The 26,924-nt window shown below is 42.4% G+C and overlaps 2 protein-coding genes across 2 annotated transcripts; one reads left to right on the plus strand and one right to left on the minus strand.

Moving 5' to 3' along the window:
* Positions 1 to 126: 126 nt before the first annotated feature.
* LOC133903229 (uncharacterized) lies at positions 127 to 12,083 on the minus strand. The gene is made up of 5 exons (XM_062344541.1): positions 12,057 to 12,083; positions 9,540 to 9,650; positions 8,123 to 8,200; positions 2,141 to 2,242; positions 127 to 528 (listed from the first exon to the last, which is right to left on the minus strand). Exons 1-5 carry the CDS (start codon positions 12,081 to 12,083, stop codon positions 463 to 465), a joined length of 384 nt encoding a protein of 127 aa, XP_062200525.1. The 3' UTR covers positions 127 to 462.
* Positions 12,084 to 15,740: 3,657 nt separating this feature from the next.
* LOC133903230 (uncharacterized) lies at positions 15,741 to 22,595 on the plus strand. The gene is made up of 6 exons (XM_062344542.1): positions 15,741 to 15,826; positions 16,689 to 16,815; positions 18,658 to 19,622; positions 21,336 to 21,519; positions 22,149 to 22,454; positions 22,578 to 22,595. Exons 1-6 carry the CDS (start codon positions 15,741 to 15,743, stop codon positions 22,593 to 22,595), a joined length of 1,686 nt encoding a protein of 561 aa, XP_062200526.1.
* The last annotated feature ends 4,329 nt before the right edge of the window (positions 22,596 to 26,924 follow it).

Raw genomic sequence — 26,924 nt, forward strand, 5'->3', positions numbered from 1 at the left:
AGTACAGAGGAATTATTCACGTCATTATTTTTTTGGATACATTATCATACAAACCTGGATTAAGACGAGTTTAATAAGAGCATGTGAAGCATACGAAAGATGGACAAAATGTCTGATTAGACAAAGTAAACCAAGAACAATACTCGATTAAAGAAGCAGGTACAAAAAGTACACGCTTACAATCTGCGTTAATTTTGTTCAATCAAGTTGTTAGTTCCATAAAACAAGCTTCAGCACATTCACTTTGCCATTGTGTTCTCGCAAAGCAGTACATTAGTAAACATACAGATCATCTTTTAACCATTCCCAATTCCTTTGGAGAAGCAAATGTAAAAAAGATGTCCTTCAGTTTCAAGATTTCAGCCTCACAGGGTTGAGCGGTGGACCATCTGTTGTCGGTTTGATGTGACCTGGGGCCTTATTATCTCATATTTTTCGAGCTGACCATCTCTGAACATAGGCCTAGCTATCGAGAAGTCGGAACATAAGCCTAGCTATCGAGAAGTCGGAACACTCCAAAGCTGCAAGCTACAAATAGAATGAACAACTATAAACAATGTTATTAAACATATGGAGGTGGAAATTGGGAAAGGCAGTGTAAATCATTCTTGCTAGATGTGAAAAACCATCTAAACTGTATTCTAATTAATCATCAGGAATAATCATTAATATAATCACATCCACAACAATTAACTAGAATCAATCTCGATAGTTCCGGCACATGTTTTATGCCCAAGATCGAAACACATACATTTCTAATATATAACATCACAACAAAGCTAATGAACAAGTAATTGAATTATATTACAAGTTCTTAAGCATTCAACCATTAACAATGATTTACATTAAAAGGAAGCTAGGAGGATAAATGACAGAACACCTCCTAACCAAAACTAGAAACTACGCAGCGGAAGATTATCCCTATCAACACCAAAAGCTAGATGAAGTCATATACCCTTAAGCTCCACCCAAAAGCCTCGCCACACGAATAGTTTGCACTACCCATTCCCACCACCTACATCGACGGGCGTAAAGTAGCAAAACACGAACTCCTCCTCACCGATAGAACTTGAAAGAGCAACGTGAGTACAAAGGTACTCGCAAGACTTAATCTATAATTAGTACATATAAATAACCCGACTCCAAAGATTATGCATTGAGTCATTAGCAAGGAATAGACCATAAGATTAAGTAAATTCATATGCGTAAGCAACCTAACATCTATATGTGAGCATCTATACATAACTAAAGCACATCTAGCCTGCAATATCAACTTGCACATAAATGAAAAAGAAACATCTCATATAATCAATAATCCTCAACCACCAAAACCCAACATACCATGCCGTATTCCCAGATTCGAAAACTCTACGACGATGCGGATGGACAGAAGCATACTCATGATCGAGAGCGCGGCAATTCGAATTATTTTTACACCCTGCAGGGGGTACAACTTTACCCACACGACATGGGTCCATCCTCTTGGCCCCCGAGACAACCTTTCTCATATCCGAAACTATCCACTTGCACATACCCCTATAGCACCAGGGTTACCGCGAGCGTGTCCCAGACACCTTCGGCTCCCCGCCACCTTGCTTCTCCTTTATTTGTCTTACGCGTCAAAGGGACGCATGGCAAGCGTATGATACTTGGCTCATTCGTCCATTATCCGAATATGTGGTTGTATGAAAAGTTCTAAAGCCAACGGCACCAACGAACGGTGCTTAAAAGATGCAAACGGTCTTTGGTATTCGGGTTCTACTCCCGACCTACCCCTAGCACCGCCCACATCTCGCCTTATTCTCACATCTCATAGATCCCTCATCATTGTCATTGTAATTATGAATAATAAATAAGCCCTAAGCTCGCGAACAATGGTTGAACCATCGCTCGACTTCTACTGAGGACCTATGCATTGCTAAGCATTTCGAACAACTCTTAAGTTAGACATCAACAATGTTATCAAGACGATAAGGATATGGATAATCAATAACTCAAAGTAGAAGTAATGCACTCAACATAGGTTCTACTGATATAAGAGACATCGACTCGCTAAACATGCAACATCCATAAACGACAACTTATCAATTTAGACTCTATTCAATTCAAACCAAAGGGTGCAATATGTTTAGATGCTTGCCTTGTTGCTCCGGCGGTTGCCTGATACTCCCGACGCAACACTCACAGAACTCAGGTAGATTGACGTCGCCTTCACTCGCTTAGACCGTCGGCGCAAAGCACTCTAAACGAAACAAGAATGTATTGCATAAACAAAAGAACGATGGAAAAATGTGCAAAAGATGCATGCTTCATAGTAATGGAATGCCGTATTTCGAAAACATTTGCAAGAGACGGCCAAATGATTGGGGTTCCGAAGTTTGAAACCCCGGATAAGACAACCAAAGTGCATATAGCTTTTAAGTGGCTGGTGGTTAGACCGGCGTTGAAGTGACGGTCAGACCGTCGGCGTGTAGAAGGTTTCGACATCTGGCAGTCAGACCGAAGGCATGGTGGCGGTCAGACCGCCGACCAATGGTTAGACCGGCCCGAATGACGGTCTAACTTTGACTATGGGGCTGACTAATACTTTGAACCGACCTACTGGCGGTCAGACCGACCCTAGTAGCAGTCAGACCATCAAACCCTGCTGGCAGCACCTTTGCGGGGTCGCCGGCAAGGACTCCGGCGAAACCTTCAGCGACGAAGGGCACCAAAGTACTCCACAATGCTAGGGGAACATTTTATGTGGTCATTCGGACGACATGCACGGTCCGGACGCGTAAAACCCCCAAAAATGAGATCTAGATCTAGCTTTCCTAGGGTTTTCCAGTCCAAATCAAAATGGTGGGAGACTCGAGCTAGGAAACGACGGAAAGATGGCATGGGGATGTTTACCTCGATGTAGGTGAACTTACTAGCGGATAGGTAAAATCTGGGGAAGCTCCGATTCCTGGATCGGGCTTCCGGAGAGTGATGAAGCTCGCGGTGGGAGAAACTGCGAGGAAACCCTTTTCGGCAGGGAAAAGGGGGGGAAGAACTTGAGGAAGTCCTTCAGGAGGCTTGGGGGAGTACTTGCTGTCGATCTCCGGCCTTCGAACGCGACGAACGGATCACACCTTCTCTCTCTAGGGTTTGAGGGAAGAGGGGGAGTGTGAGAGACAAGTGAAAGAGATAGAGAGGGAGAGAGACCGATCGATCCTTTTTAAGTGACGCCTCTGTGTTCTGGCGGTCATAACGCGGGGAAGGTCGATCAGACCGCAGGAAACACACATCGCAAACCCACGTGACTTTACACCTGGCGATCAGATCACAGGTGAGCCCGGTCAGACCGCGAGAAGGGTTTGGTGCTAAAAACTCTAACATATTCCCCTCTTCATCCTTTTTCTATTCTTTTCCTTTTCCAAAGTATTTGGAGCTTCGCCAAGGTACTCTAAACTATCTCTAAGGTATTAGGTATTTGTAACATGCTTAACTAGATTTTATAAACAAATACGTACCAACCTAGTGCCATGATGATAATACATGCTTAATTACGTGATTAATGTTTTCGGGATGTGACAAACCTAGAATCTCGTCCCGAGATTCAGCAAATTTAGGAAGAAGGTGATAACGATGAGATGGGAAAGAATTTTGTCGAAATTCATTGACGGAATGAAATGATAGCCATTGGGCCTTCATATGAGCGGGCGGTCAGACCGCAAGGACGGCAGTTAGACCGAAATCTATACAGAGAGTTTTTAGGTTCTAAACGTCTCTGGTGGTCAGATCGGCAAACCCACAGAGGTCAGACCGCCAAGAGTTGGTTCTCCTGGTTCGAAAGGTTTCTAAGTGCAATTCTTTGGGAACAAACTTTCCATTCAACATGATGATGATTATAGACATGTGAGATGCTCCAATTATGCAAAATTACAATGATATTTATAAGTTCTCAAAAAGTTCGGGATACTCGGAGAAGATTTTATCCTCACGCTTCCAAGTTGCTTCGTCATCGATGTGGTTGCTCCATTAGACTTTGATGAACTTGATAGACTGACATCGGGTTTTGCACTTCACTTCATCCAAGATTCGAATTGGTCGCTCGCAATATGAGAGATCCGGTTGCAATTCTTGATTTGCAACCCCAATGATTTCGGTTGGAACTCAAAGGTATTTCTTCAGTTGCGAGACATGAAACACATTGTGGATAGCGGAGAGGGACAGAGGTAGCTCCAATTGATAGGTCACCTCTCCACGCCGAGCAAGGATTTGGAAAGACCCTACATAGCGAGGCACCAACTTCCCTCGGACTTGAAAGCGTCGAACCCCTTTGAGAGGCGACACCTTGAGATATACAAGGTCCCCAATATCAAACACAAGTTCTCGTCACCAGTGGTCCGCATAGCTCTTATGTCGGGACTAAGCCGTGAGGAGACACTTGCGAATAGCCAGAACATGTTCTTCTACCTTTTTGACCAAATCCGGGCCTAGAAAAGCCCTTTCACCGGATTTGGACCAATTCAACGACATTCGGCATCTTCAGCCATAGAGAGCTCCAAACGACAATGTTTCAATGCTCGACCGATAGATGTTGTTGTAGGAGAATTCGACGAATGGCAAGCAAATTTCCCACCTCTTCTCATATGTGAGAGCACAAGCTCGCAACATGTCTTCTAGAATCTGATTCACTCTCTCGGTTTGACCATCGGTTTAAGGGTGGTAGACGGTGCTATGGAAGAGCTAGATTCCCATGGCTTCATGAAGGTTCCTCTAGAAATGAGAAGTGAACCGAGTGCCTCGATCGGAGATGATCTTCTTCGAAATCCCATGAAGGCAAACAATTTGAGTGAGATACAACTCGGTATAATCTTTGGCACTGTATCGAGTCTTCACCGGGAGGAAATGTGCTGACTTTGTGAGTCGGTCCACAATGACCCAAATCGAGTCATAACCTTGAGAGGTCTTCGGCAATCCGGTAATAAAATCCATATCAATATCCTCTCACTTCCAGGAGGGAAAGGGCAATGATTGGAGCATACCAACCGGCTTAAGATGATCGACCTTTACTCTCTGGCAGATATCACACTCGACAACATATCGAGCGATTTCTCCTTTCATGCGAGTCCAACAGAATCTTGGCTTAAGGTCTTAGTACATCTTGGTACTCCCTAGATGGATGGATAGCAAAGAATCATGAGCTTCATCAAGAATCTTCTTTCTCAGTGCCTCAACCTTCGGAACAACTAGCCTCTCCCCAAACCATAGGACACCCTGATCATCTTCATATAAACAAACAGCCTTGCCTTCCTTCATTTTCTCTCGGATTCGGGCCATGCCCTTATCATCCTTCTGAGCTTCTTTGATCTCCAAGTTTGCAAAAAATCCCTCTGGGACCATTTCAAGTCCAAATCTCCGAAAATCATCACAAAATGTGGCATTTCCGGGCCTGACCATAAGACAATTGCATCGAGCCTTTCAACTCAGTGCATCGGCGACCACATTTGCCTTGCCAGGATAATAATGCACTTCCAGCTCATAATCCTTGATCAACTCAAGCCATCTTATCTGTCTCATGTTCAAATCAGCTTGAGTGAAAATATACTTGAGACTCTTGTGATCCGTATAGATACAGCACAGATTGCCCAACAGATAATGGCACCAGATCTTCAGAGCGTGCACAACTGCCGCCAACTCTAAGTCATGAGTTGGGTAGTTCTCTTCATGACGCTTCAATTGGCGTGAAGCATATGCGACAACTCAGCCTTCTTGCATGAGGACACATCCGAGACCTATGCGAGAAGCATCGCAATATACGTCAAAACCCTTGTCCACTTCGGGTTGAGCAAGAACGCGAACGGTCGTGAGCAGTTTCTTCAAAGTTTGAAAAGCTGACTCACATTCACTCGACCACTCGAACACACTTCCTTGCTTCAATAGCTCAGTCATTGGCTAGGCAATCTTAGAGAAGTTCTTGATGAACCGGCGGTAATAACCCGCGAGTCTAACAAAAACTCCGGATGTCGGTGACATTCTTGAGTTGAACCCAATTTAGAACTTCCTGCACCTTACTCAGGTCAACATCAACTCTGTTCTCCGACAATACATGACCAAGAAAAGCGACTTCTTTGAGCTAGAACTCGCACTTACTGAACTTGGCATAGAGTTTGTGATCTCAAAGTCGGCCAAGAACAACACGGAGACGCTCAGAATGTTCCGCTTCAGTCTTGGAGTATATAAGAATGTCGTCGATGAAAACCACGACAAACTTGTCGAGTTCCTCCATGAAGACTGTGTTCATCAGATACATGAACAACGCCGGTGCATTAGTCAATCCGAAAAACATGACGGTGAACTCATAAAGCCCGTAACGGATAGAGAAGACCGTCTTTGGAATATCCTCTGGTCGGACCTTTATTTGGTGATAGCCCAACCTCAAATCAATATTAGAAAAAACCCGGGCACCGATCAATTGATCAAACAGAGTATCAATCCGAGGAATTGGATACTTGTTCTTGACGGTGACCTCATTCAATAGACATTAATCAACACACATCCGAAGAGTTTGGTCCTTCTTCACAAAGAGCGCCAAGCATCCCTAAGGTGAGGAGCTCGGACGAATGAAACCCTTTGAGAGCAACTCCTGAATCTGTTTCTTCAACTCCACTAACTCATTTGGAGGCATCTTATAAGATCTCTTCGAAATCGAGGTCGTACCGGGCATAACCTCAATAGAGAACTCCACTGCTCGGTCGGGTGGTATTCCTAGCAGTTCTTATGGAAAGACATCAGGAAACTCACAGACCACAGGAATATCTAGGAGGTCTGTGGCTGCGACACTCATCAAGGCATATAAGTGGGGACCACTCTCTCCAATGTGAAGAGAAATTGGCACACCACTTGGATTATTGAGAGAAACCACCCTCTTGGCACAATCAATACGAGCCCCATATTGGGTTAACCAATTCATTCCTAATATAACATCTACTCCTCTAATACCAAGGAGGATCAAATTTGCAGAAAACTGAACTCCCTCAATGAGAATCTTAGCCAAAGGGACGAACCAATTGGCTTGCAATTTAGCACCGAGTGCATCGATACGGAATGAAGAAGGCAGGGTTTGGGTGGCAATATTGTGACTCAAAACATACCCTTCCTTGATTCCTGGATCGGGCTTCCGAAGGGTGATGAAGCTCGCGGTGGGAGAAACGGCGAGGAAACCCTTTTCGGCGGGGAAAAGAGGGGGAAGAACTTGAGGAAGTCCTTCGAGAGGCTTGGGGGAGTACTTGCTGTCGATCTCCAACCTTCGAACGCGACAAACGGATCACACCTTCTCTCTCTAGGGTTTGAGGGAAGAGAGGGAGTGTGAGGCAAGTGAAAGAGATATAGAAGGAGAGAGACCGGTCGATCATTTTGAGTGCCGCTTCTGTGTTCTGGTGGTCAGACCACGGGAAGGGTCGGTCAAACAGCGGGAAACACACGTGGCAAACCCACATGGCTGTACATTTTACGGTCAGACCCACATGGCTGTACATTTTACGGTCAGACCGCGAGAAAGGTTTTGTGCTAAAAACTCTAACCTACTCCCCTCTCCATCCTTTTTCTATTCTTTTCCTTTTCCAAAGTATTTGAGGTTTCGCCAAGGTATTCTAAAACATCTCTAAGGTATTTGTAACATGCTTAACTAGATTTTATAAACAAATACGTACAAACCTAGTGCTATGATGATTATACATGCTTAATTACGTGATTAACGTTTTCGGGATGTGACTAGATGGACGAGCAGACAGTCTCAAAAAAAAAAAGATGGACCAACAGACCATGAGACCAAGAGCAATTCAGAGATACTATTTATCTCGATCAAGTGCTAGTCTAAACAGGTAAACCAGTGTTATAGCCAAGTCTAAATTCAGACCAAGAGGGCACATGTTCAATGCATACAGAGGCTGCAAGAACATAAGGTTGACTTTGTTCATAGCTAATTATCTATCATGGAATGAAAGCTAAATTCTATGAAGTACATAAACGTTTAGAATAATAATCTATCACTCAGATACAAATTCATCTCATTGCCATTTTTCAGAGGAAGATGAAATACAACGGCCATCTAGCACAGGGAAAAGAAACAAGCTGGGGACGAATTATTCACCTCATATCGACAACCAGAAATGGTTGTGCATGTTATGACAGTTTGTGAACCAGAAACACAGGTCAAGACGGTGAGCTCCTTGCATAAATAAAAACTCCATTATAGCTTATCATATTAAATAATTAAATGCAGGGAAAACAAATCCATCCATCAAATTCCACCTAGATTACAATTGCAAATCAAGATATGATATTGAAGCAGTCATCCACTGTCATTAAATTTGTAATCTATCATTAACTTACCTGATAATAGATATAGATGTTGAGACAATGTTGTGGTCACAGCAGAGAGGTGAAGAGATTCAAAGCAAACAGCAAGCGCTATGTCATAACAGAACTATTACAGAAATAATGGAATATTTGGAGTTCTGGACATGGGGCGTATAAGCAGCTTGTGTTACTTCAATCAATAAGAGGTCGAATAATCCAAAATAAGAAAAATATGGAGTTACAGCATTAATGCAGGAACAGATCACATTTCTGCTGATTCATGCTTCTATTTCTATCGGTATATCCATCTTTCTTCATGATGTCTATGCAAAGCTTGCTCTTTTCAAATTGATTCCTTTTGTAAAATCGATACCTTTTTTATACATCTGTTGAGTAATTAGCGCGTCGCGTGGCCCGTCGCCGAATGAGCTTCGTATTAGCATAGATTTAAAATACTATATAAAGGAAATACTAAAAAAAGCATACATTTAAAGAGTATGGAAGTATAATGTCGAGGTGATATTATGCGTAGTTGATGATATTACAGCTAGTGAATAAAGCATACTTTAAAAAATACATGGTAGGATATATTAAAAATTACACAAAGTAGACAACGAATCATTTATGCACTTCCGCCTTTCCATTGTGCAAGTAATATTGAAAAGGCATCATTATAAACTAATATGGTATCAGTTTGATTAATAATCAGATAGTAAGTTGTAACAAATCAGCAAGTTCACGGTCAGAAAGATATAATAGCAGAGAAAGCCAAAGGTTTAGTACCAGTTGTGAGATGTATACAACAGATTTTACTGGGAACAGTTCATAGAGTAGGAAATTTTAATGAAGAATTAGGAGACAAAAAGAAAATTATGGTGTCTATTTCAAGAGCATTGTTAATCTGAGCATTGTTTGTAGCTAATTGTAAAATGTTTTAACGATGGTGTCTATTTCAAGAGAAAAACAAAAACTGTAAATTCAATCGAAGGGCTTAGTCCCTCAGGACTTCATAACAAAATAAGAGGACAGAATTAATCAGACATTTAGAAAAGCTTAAGTATGTCTTGCATGTTGAAATTTTTAGGGACATACAGGCTTTATGGATTTATGGTGGCAACAGCAGTGTAAGCACGGTGACACCATTCAGAGGCAGAACAATTAAAATGAGATGTATAGAGGAGCACGAATATCAATTGTCATTAGCATACCAAATTTTCCCATTCCCATTTAGCACCACGCGAAATTGGAATAACATGGTCAATTGTCAGGTTGTCACCAGAAGAGAAATATCTGCAGGTAATGCAGTCAATCAATTTCAACTAACTGAGTAAAGATACATTTTTCTTTTCACTCGACGCAATCCTAGTCTCTCTTCTCCACTGAGATATCATGCTTCTCTTTGTCCAATTAAAATACCACAAAATCAAAGACAATATGAAAATCAACAAAGAAACTCGGGGCGGGGGCGGGGGCGAAGGAGTAGATGTGGCCGAGGGGGGCGAAGAACTCGAGGAAGGAGGAGAAGAATCGGGACACTCATCGGGTGGACGGGCGTGCTCTGGGAAGGCTCGCGAAGTCCAGATCCAACGGTTCTCCTTCCTTGCTGGCTTGATCCGACGGCTCACGTTTTGATGGTGATGTGACTCAATGACGGTTGACCCTCATTCGATAGCCATGGTCTTGAACAATTGATTTATCGCAGTGATCAAGTAGTTCTTCATGTCTTAGATTAGTCATACCTAGATCATACAGACACATAGGTAATTGAACCATACATAGATCATATAGACACGTAGGTAATTAAGTAGACTAAGATGATAGCAAAGTTTACATCCATATTGTACAGAAATTTAATCCTGATCATGTAGATTTCATCCTGAAAAGTTTTACAACAGTATGGATGAACATAAGGTCTGTACAGAAGAACAATAATTTTGAATTGAGGAAATGCAAAGGGAGCCTGTTTTCACTATAGTTGTCGTGCTCAAATGATTTATCAGGTGCTAATGATTTAGAATTCTACTCTTGTTACAATAATAGTTGCCGTGTGGCCCGTCGCCGATACGAAATGGTGATTTTTATCTTCGTTTTCAAATGTTTTGTTGGGACATGATCTAACATCATTGGATATAAGCCTAACAGAAATCACCGTGTGTGTCCAAAGCGAATCAACACGGCGATATGTGTCTACGTGGTAAAAAAAAAAATCGGACACGCGAGTCCGGATAACACAGGTATATTGCAATCACCATTTTGTTTCTGAATAAAAGGTTTTTTTTCCAAAATCTAAATCGGCCATGTTTGAAAGATTATGTAGCAGACGCTATATCTGAAAAATTGATGTACTCATCAAGGTGTGAGGATAATAGAGGTACCAGTGGGCCAGGATATGAGCAATTGGCACAATAGGATGTCCTAATCAATATCTATATTCTAACGGTGGAAGGAATGACACCCTCCAGGGCTCTGCTACTGTAGCAGTAGGCCCAAGTAAGTACATGTATGTATATATATACATACATACACGTATATATATGTATATATGTATACCTATATATACGTATATATACATGTATATATATACATATATATGTAATTTTTTTTTAAAAAAAGTTAGAAAAATATCAAAATGAATATTAGTTACATTAATAAATCAGCTGAAAAAAATCTAAAATGCAAAGAAAAATATCTAAAACTCAAAAAAATATGAAACAAATTTTTTTAGTTAGTATTACTTTTACCTACATGTTAAAACTATGTGCATGCATAAAAGTACTATTGTTTTCTCTATAACTAACTTAATGTGTTTAACATTAATAATTTTATAAGTAAATATTGAAATGTACAAAATTTGTGAACTTAATTTTTTAGTCTTCTTTTGTCGTGCTCTACACAGCAAAATAAAAATAGACGCGGCGTACGCGCCAATCAGACTAGTGTATAATTAATTTGGAGTGTGAGCAATTGTAAACCAGCGCTTTTGACCGCCTTTTACACCGACATCTACATTAGTCGACCCATGCTCAGCATTGCCACTGTATACGATTGGTCTTGTTTGAAATCTTAACCCACTACAATCTTCTCACAGCTTGCTCCCACCTGGTATAGGCTGTGCAAAATTGACACAGAACGAAAAATTGAGAGCTGGAAACAAATGGTAGAATTATAACAGCCAAGTTATGGAGAATTAAGAATTTTGAGCAGGATCAAAAGCTTTAGTTTTCCAAGTGTTAACTTTTGAACACAAGGGAAATCATGGAAATCATTTTAAGCACAGTAACCACAGGATATAGAGTTTGGTTAGTAATAGCTTTTTTGAAAACACAAGTTAATGTCACACAAAGTACTTTGAGGTAGCAGTGTACAATGCAGTTTGAGATCATGTCGATTCTGCATATTTTATTGTTCGCTAAATCATTTCCTTTTAATAACAGGGAAATCAATCCATTACTAAAGTCTTATATGACTTCAATTCTGCAAAATCAGTTATCTTAAAGAAGGGATTTCAGTTGTTTGGGTACTGTAATTAAGTAAACAATAAATTCTGTACACATGGTTATATATCTCTAAACTAATTAAAGAACTCATGAAGGTTGAAGTAAAGCAATTTTTTTCTTTGCTCCAGTTTACTCTTTCTAAGGTCAATCTAGAAAAAAAAAAGATAAGGTTACCTGCTTCTGTAAATGCTTATTATCCTACATAAGAAACTTATGCATTGCAATTACTTTTTCTGAAGATTCTGAATCCCCCATCAACAGTAATTCGCAGCACCTCAAAGCATAATGCAGATGCGCATAATTAAGATCATGTGTAGAGCTATAACAGTGGGGAAAAGGAAACAAACACTTTAGGCTTTCAACAAAGTTAATCAGTTTGAGTTTGCTCTTTGCTGACACATGTCTGCAAGTGTAGGAAACATCTATGTGGAGAGAGGTGAAAATATATTAAACTAATTTTGACAGCGTTATGATTCAAAATTGTGGTAATAAGCCTTTTGTTGCCCTTTTCATACACAGATTAAGAATGGTTGCAGTCATGCTTACTATTTCATTAGAGGAGAAAAATTATAGCTACGCAACAGTATGCAAAAGAAGATAGTAAGACATGGAAGTTAAGAACATAGATTATAATGAGCAAGGCAAAATGACACGTACAGCTAATATGCAACCATGTAGTTGAAACAGCTTCCAATGAGAATAAAGGAACTTAGTAATATTATCTGAGCATCAAATCATCATACTAGCTCCTTACCATATCTGATATTTTGCCAGGCTGAAGCTTTTGCAGGAGCAATATGAGCAACATTGCAACTCCACCACAGCGCAAGCAATGGTCAGGAGGTGGACGATTCACGGGCAGCGTAGGAAAGAAGAAACAGCAGGAGTCCTCCAATGCTCTTATGCTACTTCATTTTCACATGCCTGCCTGAAGGAAGCAACTGTTAAATCACTACCTCATGAACAACCCAACTCAAATTGGATTATTAGACATTTATATGACTGGAAATAGCACTGTTACCAGGGAAAGTAATAGTGCCACCATCTTCAAAAGTACAATCAATGTTTAAAAAGCAGTGGGCCCTAGGCGGTGGTTCTTTCCTAGCAAGTTACTATATTATGCATGTAAATATTCAATTTTCATGTAATGGCATGTTTAGTATAGTAAATTTGCCTTGTTAAATTAAATAAGAGATATTGACATACCATACATCCATGACCATGATCCATCTTCCTCCATATCCATTTTGTCCCAGTGTCCTGCACATGACAAAGTTAATTAAAAATGAAGAAAACTCATAACAGCAGCACTACATTTTATTGACATTTTGACAATACGACTGACATCACAATATCAATTATCAATAACTGATAACTAAATATAAATATATAATAGCAGCACCACTTCTCAGTTCTTAGTTCTTACAAGTCACAACTCACAATGCACAAATCACAAGCAAGCAAATATACGACACATTCAAACATAAAATGATGTTGATTTGGCTAGCGGGAGAGGAGAAACCAGCGCCGGCCACCAGGAGATGTCGAATCGGAGAAAGGAGCGACCCACATGCAGGAGGAAAGGAGCGGAGAAAAAAGCTAGGGCACGCCCAGTCGTCTTATATACCCGTCGCTACAAGCTCGACGCGGTGTTCCCCGCGCCTAGGCGGCCGCCCAGCGCGCCCAGCCCGTGCAACCATATCCGCCTACACGCGCTTAATCGCGCCTAGGACCGCCTAGGCAGATTTCCGCCTACACTACGTGAAAAACGGACAAAGGAGACACAATTTAGTGACGAGTTATTACACTACCCGTCACTTATATCGCCTCTGGTCGGAACCGGGTATATACCCGTCACTTATAACATGTAATAGGTGACAGGTCATAATATTACCCGTCACCTATGACATAAGTGACGGGTAATGAATAAACCCGTCACCTATAACCTGGTCATAAATGACGGGTCTCCCCGCACCAGTCATAGGTGACGGGTTATGGTACGACCCGTCACTTATGACTTGGCATAGGTGACGGGTCTCCCTAGGCCAGTAATAAGTGACGGGTCGTAATATGACCCGTCACTTATGAGAAGTAATAAGATTTGTTATAAGAGCTGGTCAGCCACTGTGCTGACCGAACAGTTGTCAACAGTACCGCGCGCTTAGTTCTAGCGATTTTCTTCGGTTCCACTAGAGACTCTCTAATATTTTGTTAATTTGAAGTTTGAATTGGTGCTATGTCTTTGAAGATTTGTATCTCCCCCTTTCCTTCTCCTCTAATCCCTATTTGGTAGATTTGTTGTGCTTTGAGTTGTAATCGGTCATTTTGCATCTTTATCCAAAATCTTAGTACAAGTGAGTTGTATTTATGTTAGATTTTGTACTAGGTTTGTCCGATCTACCGCGAGATGCCACAGATCTAGTGTATTTGTTGAGAATTTTTAATCGCGTGCTTAACCACAAAATTAAGGTCATTGTTAATGAAGAATGAATGGTTTTACATTAATTGTAGATAACGGACAGAAGTTGGATGTATCTCGAGACCCGAACTTGTCTGGAGTACCTGAGAGGGGTGAAGCATTTCATGAGTGCTGCCTTGGCGGATATGAAAAGAAGTTCCCAAAACTAGACAATATCCATGCACACTTGGTCATGCCTGGATTTAAAGAGAATTATACATGTTGGAACAAACATGGCGAAGAAGGCCTTAACGAGGGAGAGATGGATCGGGCCCTCCATACCGACAGTGTGGATCAAGGACTTACACCCGATGAAATGGATCATGATCTCAGGGATGAGGACATATTAGGTTTTAATGATAATGATCTCGAGGATTTTGTGGAGAATGTGGACCAGATGGTGCGGGATGTTGAGCGGCACGATGAGTATAACAATGGTAAGTTTGCTAATTTCTAGAAATTTGTGCGGGATTCCAAAACGCCCCTTTATCCTAACTGTAAGGAGAAGTACACGCGGATCTTTGGGAACCTAAAGCTTCTACAGCTGAAGGCAACCCATGGTTGGACTAACAAGAGTTTCGAAGCATTGCTGGATCTGCTAAGAGACATGCTACCGGAGGGGAATTTGGTGCCCGAGAGCGTGGGTGCGAACTTCTACAGACAGTTTAAAAACAAAGAGTTCATGAAACTTTTTAAAAAGTTATGCAGTCAAAACCAGCAACGGAAGTTCAATGCCCTATGGGCAAGACTGGATGAATTAACTCTAAAACAGACAGCGGAGGCTGCACCAACTGGTGATGAACCGATAGCTCTTGGACCTCTCCCAACAGATACTCTGCATATAGTAAGGAGGTCAGGGTCAGCTATTAGGAGCTTTTCACAGAGGATACGTAATGAGCCAAATGAAAAATGGGCTTTGCTGTACAACAGTGGTGGGGCAAGGTATGGAGTAATGACAACAAATCTTGCTGAGGTTTATAACTGGGTCATGCGAGGAATGAGGACTCTCCCACTTGTTGGAATTGTAGAAGGCATTTTGCATGGGACTTGTAAGTTTTTTATTGATCGGTATGCAGCTGCTAAAAATGTAATGGAGGATAATCGTGTGCTGTATGAACGGATGCTATGTGATTATATGGGGAAGGCCACAAAGAAGGCCCACATGCATCGCGCAAATTAAGAGGGGACTGCGGAGCACAGGTTCAGTGTCCTGTGCCAGGATAAGGGTCGGAGGGGTGGAAGACGTGAGCGGCATGTTCAAGAGTGTGTGCTAAGGAGTGGGACATGCATTTGTAGTTGCCAGAAGCCACAATTACTCCATAAACCTTTATTTGTAAGTACATGTCACAATATGTTCATGTTGCATATAGTTGTAAAGTGAATTTGCATTCAATGTATATTGTTCCTGTCTACATCTAGCAATGCATTAATGTACATGTCTTTCAAATACAGATATGGCGGACCCTGCGACCGCTGAGCTTCTGGAACCTGCATTGGATAAGAGGCACCGCAACTTCTTGTCCGCCGAGCACCAGACGGAGTTAGAAGTGTTCTGACCACGGGGCCCTGGAGAGCTGCTTACGATCGACGATCGGTGGAAGCACAGGTACTTCGATACTTTCATATGAAATTGCCATATCATTGATGTACTTCGATACTTTCAGGTTGGCAGCGGTGGGACTCCTACCGCTTTGCCGTTTGGTTGAGGTCCGATCGACGGAGAACCCCGAGGCAGCGGCGCGTCGTTTCTACTTTGGCTGGTCGCTGATGGCAGCATTTGTTGACCAATGGAGGACGGAGACACATATGTTCCACCTCCCATGCGGCGAGATGACCCCGACCTTGCAGGATGTAGCCTACCTCTTAGGCCTACCTTGCGCAGGAGCTGCGGTTGGGGTCATCGATATGGATGCTGACTGGATCAACGTCATGCATCAGCGCTTTGTCCCGGTTGAGCGGAAGGCCGATGCACCCCCCTACGTGCCTGAGTTCTTGTCCGATGCACGAGGGCCAACGAAGAAGTGGATCCTACAGTTTCAGGTTCGGTACAATACAACCTCTCATTTACTATTCGAGTATCTAGTTATGATCATTATTGACACCTGTCATATTTGCAGCCGACGTACATGCACCCCCAGGCCAACGCAAACTCGGTCTCCAAGCATTTGGAGGCCTATCTGCTTTGGCTGTTTGGGTGGGTTATGTTCACCAGCGACCAAGGCCACCTGGTTGCGAGGAAGCTTGTGCCGTACGCCAGGTTGATAGCGGATGCTGATGGTGAGGAGGTACCGCAGTTCAGTTGGGCATCTGTTGTCCTTGCTGCGACGTATCGGGCGCTCTACGACGCGTGCAGAAAGAAGGAGCCACTAGTCACTTTTGCTGGGTGCCCACTTCTTCTGCAGCTATGGTCCTATGAGCGGTTTTGCCATAGGCAGGCCAGTGGTCGACCGCTCCCCGTACCCAGAGGAATGGTACGGTGAGCCGGAGGAGGACGCGCCTACCATGGCCTCGATTTGGTGTCGTCATTGGGTACGAAGTGACAGCTCGCTTACTCTTTCGGGAGTGTAACTTTAATCACGAAGTGACCACACTACTGAACTTTAACCATGACATGACAACACATGTCTCCTTGCGCAGGCTTTAGACAAGAAGTGATAACACCGAACAGCTTTTACCACACAATAAATGACAACACAAGTACCAATAAACATGGAATATCTGTCCATCGTCAATGACACAACTTTCCCATTCTTCAAGATGGAATCATTTGCTCCTGCCACCCTCTGAGCCATTCCACTCACTCCTTTCTTCAAGAGCGAATCCAATGCTCCTGCCTTCCCCCACCATAAATAGCCGAACCTCTATATGTTGATGCACCACTCATTTCTCAGATCTCTCAAGTGCAATGTCTTCCTCAGCTCCACCAAGCCCACCAAAGAAACATTGGGGGATTTTCATCCCTCAAGGTATCGAACCACCGATGTGCTTCTGTGGTGATCCTTGCAGGCTCCGCGAGTCGCAGGACATCTCATACACCTATGGGCTGCGCTTCTTCATATGTGCCAACTACGAATATGATAAGCCTCAATATGGAACATATGAGTATCCACCGGTATAGCAACAAATATCAGCCACATCTTTACCGATTTCGCACCCTGTTTTACTAACCGCTTATCTTGTTCTATTTCTTAAGTCCCCTCCACCGCTCTGTGATTTATTCAATGGCTTGACAATGAGCAAAATGAGGAACAGAAGCAGTGGGTCGATATGAACATGAGGTGGAGAAGGGAAGCTTACGCACGTCGGGAGTACAAGCAACAGTAAGAGGAACTTTGCCTAAAGCGGGAGGAAGAAGAGCGCATGAGGAAGGACACGCACGACCATACCGTGGCTCAGGCTCGGGAGGCTGAGAGGGCAAGGAAGCGGGAGAGAGCCCGCCATGCTAAGGCGGCAGGTCCCGATGCCCTCCGAAAGGGAAAATATTCTAGATGCACTCAGTAGAGAGTATCTAATGTAACCCAACATACTTCTACTCCCTAAGGCATGTTATGATTAGGAGCGGCGCACTAATAAGTAGGTCTTAGTGCGAACCGTACATGCCACCTTCTTTTTCTCGTCGTGTCGTCGTGGTTACAGTCTCATGTAATATTTTCACCCTATGTTTAATATTATGTTTGTCGCTGTTCGCACCTCATACCCGCGTAATATGCTGCTAGTGCTTCACATATACAATTTGTTCAGAACATATGAAGATTCATATCACAATCTACCTCGTCAATTAGCCACAATTCGTGGAAGGAACTCAGGCAGCTACTATGATATCAAGCATTACCCTCGACTGATGCGGAGTACAGCGGGAAATGAGTATTGCAACGTGCTTTCTTTGCATTCGCTGTAACCATCAAAGCATTTCGGTATTGTCGACCCATCATATGCCTAGATGGAACATTCCTGACTGGGAAGTACACAGGATAGATATTGTCTGCAATTGGGGTCGACGGTAACAATCAAGTCCTGCCACTGAGATTTGCTTTCGTGGAGAGTGAGAACGGAGACAGCTGGTATTGGTTCCTTGAGCGGGTGAAACATGCTATTGTTCTTGATCGACTAGATGTGTGTCTGATTCATGATAGACATGCAGGGCTGTTGCAGACTTTGCTGGATATGCAACATGGTAGTGTTCGATAGGGTGTAGCAGCACAGTGACCCGACCTAAAGAGCAGGTGGTGCATGCGCCATATGAGTACGAATTTCTACATACAGTTTAAAAACAAAAAATTGATGAAACTTTTCAAAAAATTATACAGTCAAAACCAACAACGAAAATTCAATATCCTACAAACAAGACTAGATAAACTAACTCTAAAACAGACAGCGGAGGCCCGTCACGGGGAGCCCTCCCTCCTCAGCGTATTCATGGACTACAGCGGGCACCCCATCTTCCATTCAATCCTGGACCCTCCCGACGCCATCGCGGACAGGCGCTTCCTCCTGTGGCACAATGTGGGCGGCTACTGGGACCTGCTCGGCGTCCGCCACGGGCGCGCCCTCGTCTTCAACCGCACGCGGCACCAGTTCATCGTGTGGGACCCCGCCACCGGCGACCGCCGCTGCGTGCCCGTCGCGCCGGGGTTTGATGACAAGGAGAAGATAGTCTTCAACGGCGCTGTGCTCTGCGCCTCCGGCGACCAGGGCCACGTTCACGGCGAGTGCCACTCGAGCCCCTTCCAGGTGGTCCTGATAGACACCAGCAGTGAGAAAAGACAAGCATTTGCTTGCATTTACTCGTCGGAGACCGGAGTATGGGGCGATCTCATCTCCACAGCGATTCGCTATATTGATACCATAAGCAGTCCCAGCACCCTTATTGGGAGTTCCTTCTATTGGTTGATTGATGATATTGACGAGGGCATACTTGAATTTGATTTGGATAGGCACAGCCTTGCTGTAATCGAACCACCCGATATGGATACTCCATCCGGTTACAACTATCACATCATAATTGCAGAGGATGGTGGCGTTGGCCTCGCCGTTACTGTCGACTTTAGCTTGGACATGTGGGATAGGAAGGTCAATTGTGATGGCATTGGCACATGGGTGCTGCGGAAGACTGTTAAGCTGGAAGAGATCACTGGGCTGTCTAGGAATGAGAGAGGGCACATGATAATACATGGGTACGACGAAGATGATAATGTGATTTTTCTAAGGACGGACAATGGGTGCTTCGTGGTCCAACTCGAGTCCATGCAGTTTAGGAACCTTGGCAAAAGGGATTTCATCACCACCTGTGCCTATCATCCAAGTTTCTATTCATGTAGAGGTAGCTTCCTGTCTCTGTGTCCAATCATTTTCGGTACTTGGTTGCTGGAATAGTATAATACTAGTTGTCATTTCCCTACTCACTTTGTTAGATTGATGAACTTGTGGCTCTATTCTTTGTTATCTCTGAACTGTGGTCATCATCAGAGATAATTTTTTTGACTAATTTAGTCTATCACCGTGGAATGAATCTGTTGTGTGAACTGACAAATAGATGTAAAGGCTATATCCTTCTTTTTATTCATGTTTTCAGTTTTGCATACATTCCACACTAAGCACTTCATGCGTAAACATCTTGTAATGGTTCATTTCTGAAACTCTAGTCAGCAGCAGTAGCAGTGCTTTTCTTTTAGTTGTGAAATGTGAGTCATTCTGATGCAGTTTCTGTGAATTTACCAAAGAATATAATTTCTTTGTGTAGTGGCAGATTCTTACATTGAGTTAGTGAATAACTAAAAAAATCCTGTTCAGATATATCGTGTGGTTTTGTTCTGTTATGTAAATTATCAGACTGTTGAATCACACCTCTTGAACTGAAATAGAACACAGTGGAAATTTTTTAACTTGCTCTTTTGTTTTCTCACTTCTCAGTTACATGAGCAATAACTTTTCTAATTTGTGTACACCAGGATATTGTTGGACAACTTTTCTAGTTGGTGTACACTAGGATATTGTTGTGTTGGATATTCTTGTTTAAATACCACACATTGGAATTTCTGATGTTCAATTTCATTTGGAAATGCTAGCTACAGCAGCAGCTTCACACGTGGTCGTGGGTTCGATCCCTACGGACGGCGCCAATTGTTGGAACCGAAGTCCCGAACAAGATGAACCTTCGCTTATAGAGAATGTCGAAGAGTTCTTAGGGTGACACGTGCTTGGGGTAAACTATCTCGATCCCTCTCTCGGATACAGTATGACCCTATTTATAGCCCGTACTCAACCACTCCACGTGGGGTTTACAGTTTCTACCCCCTTACCTGCTACATTCTTGGAATATTCGGGGGCATTATGATACAATCAAGCATATTTACATAATTACAACTCTGTCTCGGGTAGTTAAAGCGGGCCCCGCCATCCAGTTATGGTCTTCAGTCTCCAGGATTCCGCCGAAGGCTTCTCCCCTTCGGGGCCACGAGCTGATCTTCAGTCCCAGTTCGAAGACACACTGCTACCTTCGCCCATTCCGGTCAACAAAATTACCGGTGAAGCCTTCGGCTTCCGACCGAAGACCCGCTCCCGCCTTTGCCGACACGGAAAGCTGGGACCGCGGGCACGCCTTCGGCCTTCGACCGAAAGTACTTCGCGATCTTCGCCTGCACTTCCTAAAACAACCCTGCAATCACAAGAGTGCGAAGCCTCCGGTAGACTTCGAGTCATCCTACGAAGGGGAAGGGCGGGAGATCATCCCCAACAGGATCAATTTGGGATCTAACGTCGTTCGTTAGTTGACAGGATTCACCCTATATTATCGAATGGTTTAGAGTGACTGCATTGGAGCTTTTGAAGAGCAAAAGTTGATCCTACAGGAGGTCTTGAATAGTGCAGATTGTAGGATTTCAATGACCACCGACACATTGGCCTTGAATGAAATTATGGGATACATGTGTGTCACATGCCACTTTATCAACACTGATTGGAAAGTGCAAAAGAGGATAATAAAGTTTTTTGTTGTGGAGACGCCGCATAATGGTGTATAAATTTTCAGTGCTGTTCTTAAATGCATTCAGGATTGGAATATTGAAGAAAAAAATATTTGGGATTACACTAGGTAATTCTGCAGCTAATGATACAATGGTTGACATGCTGAAGCACAATTTGGTGCACAAGAAGGTTCTACCTGTCGAAGCAAAGTTGCTGCACAATGGTTTGAAGTTTGTTGATCCAATTTTGGGTAAGATACGTGAGTGTCAAGTATATCCGATCATCGCAATCCCGAATGCAAAAAATTGAGAAAATTATTGCACAAGAAGGCATTTCATGTGAAGATTGGCCCCCTCTTGGATATTCCCACCCGTTGGAACTCAACATATTGGTTGCTTGAGATGGCTTTGGAGTTCAAAGGGGTATTTGATTCATTGGCATTGCAGGATGCAAACTACACATATGCACCCTCTTTTGAGGAGTGGGAAAGGGCGGGATTAGTGTGTAGATTGTTGAAGGCATGCTATGAGGCCACTGCGGCAATTTCTTGCTCATCATGTCGTACCTCAAACCTCTATTTTCATGAGATACTGAAAATCAAGTTAGCCTTTGATGGAGAAGCTTCTGAAGTGGATAATGATGTTCGAAAGATGGTAAAAAGGATGAAAAAGATGTTCAACAAATATTGGATAAAGTCATACATATCACTACCCATCCCTGTTGTTTTTGATCCAAGGTTCAAGTACATGTTTGTGGAATTCCATCTCAAGCAATCCTTTGGTGCTGATGCGGGCAAACGTCTTAAGAGAGTGCAAAGAGTATTGCAAGGGCTGTTTGATGAGTACTCTTCTCAGTTGAATGATTGCAACTTTGACTCCATGTAACATGGATGCGACCAGGAGATGGTTATGATGGCTGTGGAAGATAATGACCCATTCACTGATTGGTATCAGCATCTCAGTAACAATATTCTAGTGTCCACAGAACTAGATAGATACTTGAATGAGAGCCCAATTCAACAATCTGAGTACTTTGACATATTGAAGTGGTGGATGGTTTACGCACCCATGTATCCTACCCTTGCTAGCATAGTACGGGATGTGCTGGCGATGCCTATGTCTGCTGTTGCATCGAAGTCGGCTTTCAGCACAAAAGGGAGAACTATCAGTGACTATCACAAGAGATTGACCACAGATACAACTGAGGTACTCATATTCCTACAGGATTGGTATCGAGCATCTGGTAAATTAACATAAATTTTATGCTTGATAGCTTATACCTAAATTATCCAAAACTAATGTGCCTTTACATTTTCTGTTGTTAACTAGGTTCTCATCCGAGCATAAGGTCAATCACTGATTTTAGTGACCATGATGGGTTTTCAATTGACGCACTGTGTCTTGACTAAGTGAAGGTAATAAGGACTTATTTTCTTCAACAACGTGCTTCCTGTTCCTAATTCAGGCCTTTTAATGGATATCGGTTAGTTAGTACTGTTGCACTAAGCAGCTATTGTAGTCCAGAATGTGTCAAATGATCAGTCACTTGTGAATGGTTCTACTTACAAGATCATGCTCAAAGCATCGAGTTTTAGGTAGTGAGATCATACTTTGTCATTTTGTGTAACTGCTTCTCATGGTTATCATGGGATAGCTGTATATCCACTTTTTATTCAAAGGGTTGCATCTGCTATAGTATATATTTGTACCTCGCTCAGATTGGAGTTGTTGAAAATGATATGCGAACCTGACAGCTCCTCTGAAGAATACAAATTACTTCAGTCTAATATTTCGATCAATGAACATGTTAACTACAGGATTAACGTTCAGGATTTCTCATGTAGATGCATGTTATTTGTACACGAAGTAAATGAGTTGTTGAATATGACAGCTGCAATGCCATGGTTTCTGTTGCATGTTTATTGATTCTACTCCACAAAACGAACTCCAGATTACCTACATACAAAACAGACTAGCACTTCTTTATTTTACTTGTTCTTTGCCTTGTAATAATTTTAAATAGAGAGCTAAAAAGAACATGACCTTGAGCTATGTTCAGATGAATGAGAAATCAAATTTTCTCTATATATCACTTTTCTTGGCAAATTCAAATCTGAATGGAACTCCTCTCTTTCCATTTCTTTTCTCTACATATCAGCTGATTCTTTTCTTGTGCCCACTTGCATGGTTCACTGAGTAGTAGTTTTTCATTTCTGCAGGGCAAGGGAGTAGAGAAGACACTGGTTTTTTTTAGAAGACACTGTTGATTTGGTAATGTTGTTGTCGACTTGAATGAAGACTTGGTTTCTCCTTGGTGTACGGATGAAGATTTGTATGCATCACTGTATAACGGGGGGAAAACAAGAACAAAGCTGATTTCCATTGTTTTCTCCATTCATGAGCTGCTGGTGTATTTGGCATACGCGTTCAGAATGTGCAGATATTTTCAGTCAGAAGCAAGCATGCAAAGTAGTAGTTTGTTTCAGTCAAAGTTGTTATAGAAAATCTCTATAATTTGATGGGAAATATGATGATCAAGTCAATTACACTGTGACATGCGTCGGTTAATTTTGCACTATTCATGGCATCTCTGCTCGGCCGTCCGATCACCGTCACCATATTTCAACTTGTTAGCGGCTCACCCCCATCCACTTGCCTCCTTTGGCATAAGGTTTTCGACTCAATATCAGTAGCTTTACAATCTACTATTTCTCATATAGCGCAGATTTATGACGTTGTTGTGATAGTATGGGCTAGAATAATCTTAGTGATGAGTGATGTGCCGGTGCAATTGGAACAATAGTATTCGATCATGTTCCTCTAGCGTGTACCCATCTATAGAATATCATCAGATGGATACAAATGCTCGGTACAATTGGAACAAAATAAACTTTTCGTCTGTTGGCCTCGAGGGTTGGTTTTACAACAAAATAAATTTTTCACTGGTTCGCTTCCTCCAGCATGTGCACTCTCCATAACAAAAAATAGTTACATGAGAACAAGCAAGTCCTTTTCCTCAAAAGGCTATCTCATCAACAAAATAAAACAGAAAATGACGAACCTCCTTTGCTGGTCTCCTGCTGGTGTATCTGTCCATGAACCCTATGAATCAACACTTCTCGTATCACTCAGACCACACAAGAAGGCAAGAGTAAACTAAACCGTAGAGCCTCTTCCACTCCCAGCCACCAAGCCTAGGCATGGCCAATCCGAGACATCCTTTTTATCATCTCCCAATTAGCCCTAGCCATGGGCAGTCCTTCCACTGCTTCATGTCTTACCACATGCGAGTGAGATGCACATGGTATTGTACATACGCCACAGACCAAACGATGATAGTGCCATTGTCGCAAACTCAACGCGTCCTCTCAACATAGTGTTCAAGGGCGGCATGCAGGTAATAATTTTGGTCAAATCGCGGTTCACGATTGGACTGCAGTTGATGCACCTGAACCCAGTGCGAATATTGTTGCCGAAGCAAGAGGCTCGAGTGTCACTTCTGATCTTGCAAACGGCAAGGAGTGGACCAGTTCTCTCAACATAGTGTTCAAGGGCGGCAGGTAATAATTTTGTAGTCAATTTACTCAGCTATGTTTGGTACCTAAAAGTTCAGTGTTTAAGTTGAATGGTACGTACAAGTTTAATTTCCTTCCAACACATGATATTTCTATGAACATTTCTAATGATGAGGATCCTCTCAACTGATGGTGAGTGGGTCATTGTCGGTGTGGGACTGGAAAATCAGCTTCGGCTCATGGTACCATCAAGTACAAAAACGTCAAGGAAGGGACTTATAAAGAACTCAACATTCATGCATACGACACACTCCATCAGCTGTAAGTAGAAAATTTAAGAGCTCTATATCCACTACTTTTGTTTCTGACTTTTAAATATGTTATGTCCCTGGGATTGGGATCGAAGACCGAAGTTGGAGTGTGGGGCCATGGACCACAAACTCGGTGAGAAGTCGCCATGGCACAGCCAAGAGAATAATTTAAGGTTCCCCTGTGCCGGAGGAACCTGGCGCAGGGGTGCTGTGCGGCAAGGTGACGGACCTCTGTTTTCCCGTCTTGAATCCAAATAAGCCAGTCCTCCTGATATATGCTGCTCCATATCAAAGAGATAAAATTCCCACTGTAAACTAGGACTGGCCATTTGCCGTGCAGACCCTAACCTGGCCTGGCCGGAGCCACTCTTCCTTGGGTACCGGCAGCCTACCAGTATATGAAGCCCCACAATTGTTTTGAGCTCGCATGCTATAAGCATCTACAAGTTTATAATTTTCTTTTTGTGGCACCACAAAACTTGAAAACCTATTATATGTTAGAATGTGTGTTTCTGCGATTTTCTTCCGAGGGTTAGTCCACAAAAAATTCAGTATTTTGAACGGCCATAGAAACCTATATATATTGCGTCAAAAAAAAAAATGAAATGCCACTACAAAAAGTCCTTCCCTGTCCCATGAACCATCCTTAATCTCCGCTAGTCAATATGCCTCATAGTAGCAGCGTTCAAGACATCATATAGCACCAATTCAGGACGTTCTTGTGATAATATGGGATAGAATAATCTTAGTGATGAGTGGTTGACCGCCAGTGCTAATGGCACAATAGTAATTGGTTATGTTCCTCCAACATGTGCATCACATGTAAAACACTTGGTACCCAGTTACAAATATATGTCGTTTAAGATGTCTTCAAACTTTAGAAAATTTAACCACTTTATGTAAAAAAAAGTATTAAGGTTTATCAAATAAAAAATCAGTAGCAGATTTTTTTTATATAAAACTCTTTCAAACTAATGCTTAGAGAAAAGTAGTGGTCAAATGTCCAAAAGAGCAAGTAAAAAAGGAACCAAAATATACTATCTTTCCTCAAAAGCCTGCGCGGAAAATTAAAACTAAATTAATGAACGTCATCTCCTGGGCTGTCATGTTAATGCACCATACCTGGAAAAAATTTCTATGGCACCGGTGCCACGTAGCACCGGGTATGCATGCCCTTGATTTATATGTGCAATAGCCGCCCACCAATGCTAAAAGACGGCCCTTGATTTATATGTGCAATAGCCGCCCACCAATGCTAAAAGACGCACGTGAAGTGAATCCATACCCGGTGCTACGTGGCACCGGTGCCATAGAAATTTTTGGTACTCGATATAAATGCGGCTAAATATCTGGTGAGAACAACCAATTCAATGGAATCATGAAACCATTGCACAAACACATACTCCTAAGTTTTTAGATGTTCTGAAAATCAATCGTCACCAATAAATAAGTTGACCCCCAATACTAACGAATATCTATATGTGAGTATATACTCCACCTATTTTGAGAACCTGTATTTACCCTTTTACATAAAGAGAAAATGCCGTATGAAAAGATGGAGTAGCGTGGTCCACTAGCGGCATAAATTTTTTTTTTAACACCAGACTTTCTTTCGGAAGTCTTCTTGGAGACTTTTGACGGACTAGCGGTATAGATTTCTTTTAACACCGGGCTCTTTTTCGAAATTTTTATTGAAGGTTTTCGACGGGATATGACGTCGGGGGATTGAACCCGGGTAGGTTCGGCTCACGCCTAGAGCTCTACCACTGGGCACCATACCCGTTCACACTTGCGGCATAGATTTGATAATGATTATTTAAAATATTTAGTTTCTTTTTTTACATTTTACA

Source organism: Phragmites australis, chromosome 21 (assembly GCF_958298935.1).
Source record: "Phragmites australis chromosome 21, lpPhrAust1.1, whole genome shotgun sequence".
NCBI lineage: Eukaryota > Viridiplantae > Streptophyta > Magnoliopsida > Poales > Poaceae > Phragmites > Phragmites australis.

Coding starts and splice junctions, on each gene's coding strand:
- LOC133903229 (XM_062344541.1), bottom strand. CDS start 12,083: ATGGGGGATTCAGAATCTTCAGAAAAA. Junction 9,651..12,056: donor ATTCAGAATCTTCAGAAAAA/GTAATTGCAATG, acceptor TTACTCAGTTAG/TTGAAATTGATTGACTGCAT. Junction 2,243..8,122: donor TTTCTGGTTGTCGATATGAG/GTGAATAATTCG, acceptor TGTTTCGTTTAG/AGTGCTTTGCGCCGACGGTC.
- LOC133903230 (XM_062344542.1), top strand. CDS start 15,741: ATGGCGGACCCTGCGACCGCTGAGCTTCTGGAACCTGCATTGGATAAG. Junction 16,816..18,657: donor CGATTTGGTGTCGTCATTGG/GTACGAAGTGAC, acceptor ACTCTAAAACAG/ACAGCGGAGGCCCGTCACGG. Junction 19,623..21,335: donor AGAGGTAGCTTCCTGTCTCT/GTGTCCAATCAT, acceptor AAATGCATTCAG/GATTGGAATATTGAAGAAAA.